General features: G+C 39.4%; 1 protein-coding gene across 1 annotated transcript; it reads right to left on the bottom strand.

Annotated features, from left to right (window-relative positions):
• Positions 1-344: 344 nt before the first annotated feature.
• On the bottom strand, positions 345-851 carry LOC149180628 (uncharacterized). The gene has a single exon (XM_089413936.1). It carries the CDS (start codon positions 849-851, stop codon positions 345-347), a length of 507 nt encoding a protein of 168 aa, XP_089270062.1.
• Positions 852-9890: the final 9039 nt, after the last annotated feature.

Raw genomic sequence — 9890 nt, forward strand, 5'->3', positions numbered from 1 at the left:
AGCATCATGACAATCTCCATATCAATCTCCATATCAAACCTAGGAAAATTTTGGCATAGAAACAACATATGCCAGGACAGAATCAGCCAAAACAAGCCAAAGAAGCAGCTTCGTTGACAAATCTCCAAGCCACACCAGGAAAGACTATGGCGGGCAACGCAGCCCACAACGAGCACCAAAATCCAAACAAGAAATCCAAATCTGACAAAAAACAGCGACCATCGCCAGGGAAATGGAGGCATCACCTGCGATCACTAGAAAAGCATATTAGCAAGACAAAAAACCTTCATCTTACTTGAAACAAAAACTAGGGAAAGAAAGAGAGGCTAGGATCGAGAACAGGATTAGAAGTCAGGTGGAAGAAAGTCCTGAATGGGGATAACGTTTCCCTCAAAGGAGATCTGCAAGAACCATAAACCTGTGGGCACCCTGAGACCCATTTTGGATAAGCCATCTGCAACTTGATTAAGATCCCTCTTGATATGACAAATGGATGCCCCTTCTGATCTGTTCCAGAGGAAATTAATTCTCTCCAACCATCCCGAAAGCTGCGGATTTCTAATAAAGACCTTACCACTGAGACTATCAATCAAGACCTTTGAGTCACCGAAGATGGAAACATTCTGTAGATTGAGAAAGAGGCAAAAGTGCAGGAGACCAGCAAGGGCCATTGCTTCCGCCTTACTGTTTGAGCCATTGCCCCCGTTCCAGAACAGCTGAAAGCTACATAAATCATCTACCACAATATGAACCCCGCAACCACACTGGCCCTCCTGCTCAGCCCCATCGAAGAAGGCTCTCGGAATGACAGATTGGGTCTGCTGAATCCCACACTCTTTTTGGAGAGGCATCTTAGGAGGACTTTGCGGGATTGATTCAAAAATAGAGGAGATGGAGGAATAAATATCCATGAGATGGGAGGGTTTACCATTGAAGATAACCTTGTTACGCCACTTCCATATGCACCATACCGTTATAATGAATATTGATCTCCAGGTATTCTTTTGAAGACAACACCATAAGAATGCATCGACCGTCGAAGGAAGAGATGGGAGTTGGACACCATGGGCTTGTTCCAGAATTCGCCATAAAAGACGAGTCTTCTTGCAAGCAAAAAAAAGGTGGAAATTGGACTCTTCTTCTGCCCAACAGATGTAACAAACCCCCGGCCCTTGCCAACCATACTTCCGCAAGGTATCCCAAGTAAGATTCCTGCTGTGAAAAGCAAGCCAAGAAAACAGAACCATCTTTAAGGGACATCCTGTTTTCCATAGAATGGATGGGAAGGGCGGATTGAGCAGCGAAGGAGCTTTGCTTATCAGGTCTTTATAAACTTCCTTAACTTGGACCTGATATAATACCTTAGAATTTCTCCAGGTGAGACTATCATGTTCCCATAATAAAATTGATCTTATTTCATTAGTAGTCAACTATCATTACTAATTACTATTTTCTAAATAATTGTATTTTCACATAATAAACTTATTTAATTGATTTTACTAAAACTTAATAAAATTGATCTTATTTCGTTCCTAATCAGAACTCTCATTACTAATTACTATGAGCAAAGTTATTAAAGACATCTATACAAAGAAAGTTTTCCTCGATAGGGTTCCCAATAAAACTAATTTCACCAAAGTTAATTTCCAAAGAAGTCAATGTGTAAAATTATGCTCCTTCATTCAATGGTTACAGTGCCACGAAAATAATTATATGCAAAATAAATTTACGTAATTTAAAAAAAAAAATATTAATACAAAATTTTAGTTAAAAGATGTTGAAATTATCTTATTTTTTGTTTATTTAAAAAGCGGTTAAAGCTCTATATGGTTCTCTGGGTTTATGTAGTTTTTGATTAAAATTAATATCAAATTTTGTTAAAAGGATCTTGAAAACCCACCACAATTCACGTGGTATCTTTTCTTGTCAAGAAATTTCAAATATATACATGTCTTGTCTTCTAATGACAAGATAAAACACATAATGGATTCGCTTGTTAAGCTACCGTCCCTACGCTTGGATTCATCTTATCCTCTCCTAATCAGCAACACTCCTTACCATCTACATTTGCTCCTCTCATTATCAGAAACATTGCTTACTATCTTTCTTTGGCCTACACAACTGCGAAGGTATAGGATGCTAACCATCAAAGGCATAATAGAAAGAATTTTTCATTCTATTTATCCCCAAGTCCCATTCATAAGTCAATTCTCTACTTTTTAGTTAGACAAGAACGGTTCTGCACATGCGAGTTCTATACACGCCAAAAGTGAATATGTGATACTGTATTAAACAAATAACGTGATTACGGCTTTTTTGTCCACTGAAATAGTGCGATCCTGTCGATCCAAAATTTATTTTCACATGTTCTCATCTTGCAAGGAAATCAACTAATGTTTTATGAGCATTTTACAACCAGATTTATCTCTGAGCATTTTACAACAAGATTTATAGTTTATGCCTTTATAGCTATAATTATTTGAGTGTGAAGAAAACTTTGCACAATAAAATAAAAAAGTTTCTATAAAGTTCTTTGCACAATAAAAGATTTCCGCACTGCCACTTTCCTACACACTTCGTCTCCATAGCCACCTTCTTATAGGCTTCCTTTGGATAGCTTTATCCTCATCATCAGCTCCACACAACCTCTTCACATGCTTTCTCTGCACAAAACTCTCCACACAAAACATCTAGTTAGCATGAGGTCTTTACTTTGGGTTGATCATAAAACGTAGATTTCTCTGCCCAAAACTCTCCACACAAAGCATCTGGTTAACATGAGGTCTTTACTTTGGGTTGACAATAAAAGGCAGATAATGTGGGCATAGAAAATAAGAGACTTTTCAGCATTAGTAGCTATGATACATAGCCTTGTTCAGAAAAGCTAAGACCGGGTGCTCTTAGTGTAAATATTTAATTCTAAAATAAAATTTAATACTTTAGAAGCTGATTTAATTTAATCATATTTAGTGGAAGTAAGGTAATTTAACCATATTTAGTGGAAGTAGGGTGACTGACTATTTTAAAAATACGCTAAAACCTAGTGTTCTTACAATAAATATTAAATTAAAACCTGGTGTTCTTACTATAAATATTAAATTCTAACCTAAAAGCTTAATACTTCAAATGCTGATTTAATTGAACTATATTTAGTGGAAGTAGGGTAATTTAACGATATTTAGTGGAAGTAGGGTGATTGACTATTTAAAAACTCTTACTGTAAATATACTTCAAACACTGATTCAATTTAACTATATTTAGTGGAAGTAAGGTAATTTAACCATATTTAGTGGAAGTAGGAGTTAAAAATAATTAATATTATTTTGTATTAATGGAGAAAATGGTTACATTGTTGTAACGTTCTCCCTAGTTTAGGATTAGTTCATAAAGTTTAGGGGTTTGGGTGCAACTTCCTAATTCCTAGTATTATATTTAATGATGTAATCTTTCATTGATGAATATAGAGTGTACGAGAGTGATCTCGCTGTTTTTGGTGAGTGTAGTCTCCAGGTGCAAGCCACACCTGAGAGCTACATCTCTTTCTTTTCAATTCTGTTCACATTTTATTTTGGTATCAGAGCTCAGATTGGGTCAGCCTGATCTTTTGTCACCTTTGTGGCTGAAGTGCCTTTGTAGCTAGCTTACCTGTGTGGTACCTGTGTGGCAGAATTGCCTGTGTGGCTTGAAGTGCCTTTGTGGCCGCATGTACACAAGAGCTCTATGCTCAATTGAGCAGGTGGACTGCAGAACACCTGGCTCAGACTCAGATATTTTTTTTTTTCTGAGTGGAGAGGATATTGGCGTGCTTTTTGCGCTGACAAAAGCGCTAGGAGGGGCAATTAGCGTGGATTTTTTGGGATTAATCGCGGCAGAGCGCCAGAACATCCAATTGGCGCGAAATTTTACGGACTAATCGCGCCAGCAAAAATACTCTAACTGATTTTTAATTGGCACGGATTTTTCGCTCGGGAAAGCGCCAACACAAAGGGGATTTTTTGCACGCTGATTGAGGACGTGCCAATCTTCCTTCAAGGGGATCTGCGGGAAGCCTCAACTTCGTTTAGCAGTTTGCAAGGGGTGCAGATCGGCGAAGTTGCTGATCTATCTGGGAGAGGCAGATCGGATCAATTTTGATCAGATCAATTCTTCAGCTGTATTGGAAACACCGAATTTGATCGTTGGAGCGGGATTGCCAGACACTGTAGATCGGTGGCAGAGGTGACAGATCGATCTGACAGGTATTGTTTTTTTTGTTGTTGGGTAGATTTAGAATGAGTAATACGATGGAATATTACCTTAATGAGTCTGGTAAACTCAATGGATCTAACTTCACAAATTGGAAGTTTAAGATCTAGACCTTGCTCGAGGGTGCGAATGCTTGGTCCATGGTTACATGCGATGAGCAGAAGCCGAATGGAGGGCCACAGGAGCAAGATTGTGAAAAACGAGAGAACAAGGCCAAGGTCTTGTTGAAGATGTCTGTGAAGGACAACGTTATTGCGCACATCAGAGACTGTAAAACATCCGCAGACATCTGGACGAAAATCAAAAGTCTGTATGAGACCCAGAATACAAGCTGAGTTTTGGCACTTAAAAGCAAGCTATTTTCAATGAGGATGGACGAAAGGGAGACTGCTACTGCATTTGTTGCGCGAATTAAAGATGTGAAAGATGGATTGGGGGCCATCGGAGTGGCGGTATCTGATGAAGATCTTGTTGCAATCACAATGAATGGGATGCGTGATGATTTTCAAACGTTCATCACTGGAGTATCGGCAAGGGAGAAAGCGCCCACATTTGATGATCTCACTGGGATCTTGCAGCAAGAGGAGGAGCGGTGGTAGAACTTGAACCCCTAAAGTGATGATCTTGCGCTGATGGCGAAACGACGATCATCCAAAGGAAGGCATTCACAGCAACAATCAAAGTAGAAAGGAGGAACATCACATAAGACTTCACATTCTCATAAAGGTATGCTTGCAAATCATTCTGAAAAGAAATGTTATTATTGTGGAAAGAAGGGTCATATACAGAGTGAATGTTATAAGAAGCAGGCTGATGATGCAAAGAGGAGGCAGGCAAATGCAAAGCACAGAGGATACTTTGTTGAAGAAGAAGACTTCAGTCATGAATTTCGACTGTTCACAGTCGACTGTACCCTTTCAGCATCTAATGAAGATGACATTTGGTATGTCGATTCCGGAGCATCCTCTCACATGACAGGTAAAAAGGAATTTTTTGATAGTCTTGAAGAAAGTATAAATGGATCAAAAATATATCTAGGAGATGATAGTGGATACGAGATTAAAGGTCATGTGGTAATTTCAGTTAAGTTACTAAATGGAAAAATTAGCCACCTTACAAATGTTTTATATGTACCTGGAATTAAGAAAAATCTGATATCTGTATCCATGATGGCTGATCAAGATATGCAAGTCGAGTTCTTCAAGACTCATTATATGATAGAGGATTGCAGGAAAGAAATAGTTGCAATAGGCATGCGAGTTGGAAGCCTATACAGACTGGATGCAAAGAGCATACCAAAGCAAGCCATGGTTGCAGGAGGATCGACAGCCGAACAACTCTGGCATCAGAGGTTCGGTCATTTGAATTTGCAGGACCTCATGTTATTGCAGAAGAAAGGTATGGTCGAGGGACTCCCTATCTTTCGTAATATTCAGTTAAATTGTGATGGTTGTTCCTTAGGAAAAATGCATAGGGAACAGTTTCCTGTGCATAATATGAGGAAGGAAACAAACATTTTAGAACTAGTGCACACTGATGTATGCGGACCTATGCAAACAAGGTTGCTAGGAGGAGCATACTATTTTTTGTTATTTACTGATGACTGCACTAGATATTCATGGGTTTATTTTTTGAAAAAGAAAAGTCAGACTTTCCAGTGCTTTATAGAATTTAAAACCTTGGTGGAAAGCAGTTTGGTAAGAGTATAAAAATTCTCCAATCTGATCAAGGGGGAGAATACAAGCTAAAGGAATTCATGAAATTCTGCAAATCACATGGGATTGTTCAGCAGTATACAGTGCCACACACACCACAATAGAATGGAGTTGCAGAGCGCAAAAACAGAACCTCGGTGGAGTGCGGAAGGAGTATGCTACAAGGTAAGGGTCTGTCTAATAGTTTTTGGGCAGAGGCTATCAACAGTGCTGTATATTTGAAGAACAGAAGTCCTACCAGGTATCTTGGCTTCAAAACCCCTTTTGAAGCTCTATATGGATTTAAACCAGCAGTAAACCATCTAAGAGTATTTGGGTCAAAAGCATTTGCCCATATACCCAAAGCTGATAGGAAGAAATTAGACCCTAAAGCAGTTAAATGCATCTTTGTTGGTTATGGCACAGAATTTAAAGCATATAAATTATTCAATCGTGAGTCTCGTAAGACATTTGCAAGCAGGGATGTAGTGTTTAATGAACAGGAAGGGAAAGATGACGTTGGTGATGATTGGCACATTCCATTGTTGTTGGAGGAAAGCAACGAGGATGAAAGAGAGCAAGAGCAGAAAGAAGAGCAAAAAGAAGAACAACAAGAAGGTGATAATGCAAGCCGAGTTATAGGAGAAGAAAACAAATTTGAGGTAAGTCCCCTACCAAGGAGGTCAGGTAGGAAGACTCAATTACCATTAAAATTGAGAAACTATGCTTTGATGTCAAAGGTTTTGAACATTTTAGAACCCTCTAATTACAAAGAAGCTAGTCAATTTAAGGAATGGAGAGCTGCAATGAATGAAGAGATAGAATCAATTCTTAGAAATGATGCTTGGGATTTAGTTGAGCTGCCTAAGAATAAAACACCCATAGGATGCAAATGGTTGTTTAAACCAAAAATGAATGCAGACGGAAGTATAAAAAAGTTAAAAGCTAGGCTGGTTGCAAAAGGATATTCACAGTAGGAAGGTATAGATTTTGATGATACTTTTGCACCTGTAACAAAGTTAAATACAATCAGAATGCTTATTGCTTTAGCTAATAAATGTAACTGGGAATTACACCAGCTTGATGTTAAATCTGCATTTTTAAATGGTGATTTAAAAGAGGAAATTTACTTAGTTCAGCTAGAAGGATTTGTAAAGCAGGGGCAGGAACATCATGTTTGCAGATTGAAAAAGGCTTTATATGGTTTAAAGCAAGCACCCAGGTCTTGGTACGAAAAGGTTGATTCTTTCTTTGTAGAGCATGGTTTCCATAGAAGTTTAAATGACCCAAATTTGTATACCAAGTACAATAATCAGGGGCAGATTATTTTCATTTCTTTGTATGTGGATGACATGATTATAACAGGAAATGCAGATGATTTAATCAGAGGAATCAAAAGGCTTATGGCAAAAAGTTTTGAGATGAAAGATCTCGGAAGCCTTCACTATTGTCTAGGATTAGAAGTCTGCAGAGATACTGGGCAAACTTTTCTTACCCAAGGGAAGTATGCCAGAAATCTGTTGGAAAAGTTTGGTATGGATCAGTGTAGATCAGCAGCGACACCTTTGCAGCAGAATCTGAAATTGAACAGTGATGATGGCACTAAGGAGATTGATGCCACAATGTACAAACAGCTGGTTGGCAGCTTGATATATCTTACAACAACCAGACCTGACTTGGCATACTTTGTTAGTGTGTTAAGCCAATTCATGTCGAAACCGCTTGAAAGTCACTGGATAGCAGCAAAGAGCGTGTTGAGGTATCTTTGTGGTACTGTTAATTATGGTATTTTATACACTGATGTATCTGATGTTACTCTAGCAGGTTTTTCAGACTCAGATTGGGTAGGTAACCTGGATGATCGGAGGTCCATCACAGGTTACGCATTCAACATAGGTTCCGGGGTCATAGCTTGGAGCATCAAGAAGTAGAGTACTGTAGCCTTGTCTTCATGTGAAGCTGAGTATCAAGCATTGTGTGCAGCAACGTGTGAAGCGATCTGATTGAGAAGGGTTCTCAAAGATACAAGAAAAGAACAGAAGAATCCCACTTCCATCAAAAGCGACAACCACAACACCATTAAATTAGCATACAATCAAGTGTTTCACAAAAACACCAAACATATAGACACTCAGTTTCATTTTGTTAGAGAGAAAATACAGTCAAAAGAAATTCCTGTTGAATATTGTAAAACTGGTGACAATGTGGCTGATATTTTCACAAAGCCTCTTGCACGAGTGAAATTTGAATTGTTTAGAAAGATGCTAGGAGTCCAGGAGAACCCTTTCTCCATTAAGGGGGGAGTTAAAAATAATTAATATTATTTTGTATTATTCGAGAAAATGGTTACATTGTTGTAACGTTCTCCCTAGTTTAGGATTAGTTCATAAAGTTTAGGGGTTTGGGTGCAACTTCCTAATTCCTAGTATTATATTTAATGATGTAATCTTTCATTGATGAATATAGAGTGTACGAGAGTGATCTCGCTGTTTTTGGTGAGTGTAGTCTCCAGGTGCAAGCCACACCTGAGAGCTACATCTCTTTCTTTTCAATTCTGTTCACATTTTATCTTGGTATCAGAGCTCAGATTGGGTCAGCCTGATCTTTTGTCACCTTTGTGGCTGAAGTGCCTTTGTAGCTAGCTTACCTGTGTGGTACCTGTGTGGCAGAATTGCCTGTGTGGCTTGAAGTGCCTTTGTGGCCGCATGTACACAAGAGCTCTATGCTCAATTGAGCAGGTGGACTGCAGAACACCTGGCTTAGACTCAGATATTTCTTTTTTCTGAGTGGAGAGGATATTGGCGTGCTTTTTGCGCTGACAGAAGCGCTAGGAGGGGCAATTAGCGTGGATTTTTTGGGATTAATCGCGGCAGAGCGCCAGAACATCCAATTGGCGTGAAATTTTACGGACTAATCGCGCCAGCAAAAATACTCTAACTGATTTTTAATTGGCACGGATTTTTCGCTCGGGAAAGCGCCAACACAAAGGGGATTTTTTGCACGCTGATTGAGGACGCGCCAATCTTCCTTCAAGGGGATCTGCGGGAAGCCTCAACTTCGTTTAGCAGTTTGCAAGGGGTGCAGATCGGCGAAGTTGCTGATCTATCTGGGAGAGGCAGATCAGATCAATTTTGATCAGATCAATTTTGATCAGATCAATTCTTCAGCTGTATTGGAAACGCCGAATTTGCTCGTTGGAGCGGGATTGCCAGACACTGTAGATCGGTGGCAGAGGTGACAGATCGATCTGACAGGTATTGTTTTTTTTGTTGTTGGATAGATTTAGAATGAGTAATACGATGGAATATTACCTTAATGAGTCTGGTAAACTCAATGGATCTAACTTCACAAATTGGAAGTTTAAGATCTAGACCTTGCTCGAGGGTGCGAATGCTTGGTCCATGGTTACATGCGATGAGCAGAAGCCGAATGGAGGGCCACAGGAGCAAGATTGTGAAAAACGAGAGAACAAGGCCAAGGTCTTGTTGAAGATGTATGTGAAGGACAACGTTATTGCGCACATCAGAGACTGTAAAACGTCCGCAGACATCTAGACGAAAATCAAAAGTCTGTATGAGACCCAGAATACAAGCTGAGTTTTGGCACTTAAAAGCAAGCTATTTTCAATGAGGATGGACGAAAGGGAGACTACTACTGCATTTGTTGCGCGAATTAAAGATGTGAAAGATGGATTGGGGGCCATCGGAGTGGCGGTATCTGATGAAGATCTTGTTGCAATCACAATGAATGGGATGTGTGATGATTTTCAAACGTTCATCACTGGAGTATCGGCAAGGGAGAAAGCGCCCATATTTGATGATCTCACTGGGATCTTGCAGCAAGAGGAGGAGCGGTGGTAGAACTTGAACCCCTAAAGTGATGATCTTGCGCTTATGGCGAAACGACAATCATCCAAAGGAAGGCATTCACAGCAACAATCAAAGTAGAAAG

Source organism: Pinus tabuliformis, chromosome 3_2 (genome assembly GCF_031772625.1).
Source record: "Pinus tabuliformis cultivar Carrire ecotype Pingquan chromosome 3_2, CPIR1, whole genome shotgun sequence".
Lineage (NCBI taxonomy): Eukaryota > Viridiplantae > Streptophyta > Pinopsida > Pinales > Pinaceae > Pinus > Pinus tabuliformis.

Bases quoted from the DNA above. Each gene is read 5' to 3' on its own strand.
- LOC149180628 (XM_089413936.1), bottom strand. From the start codon at position 851: ATGCCTCTCCAAAAAGAGTGTGGGATTCAGCAGACCCAATCTGTCATT.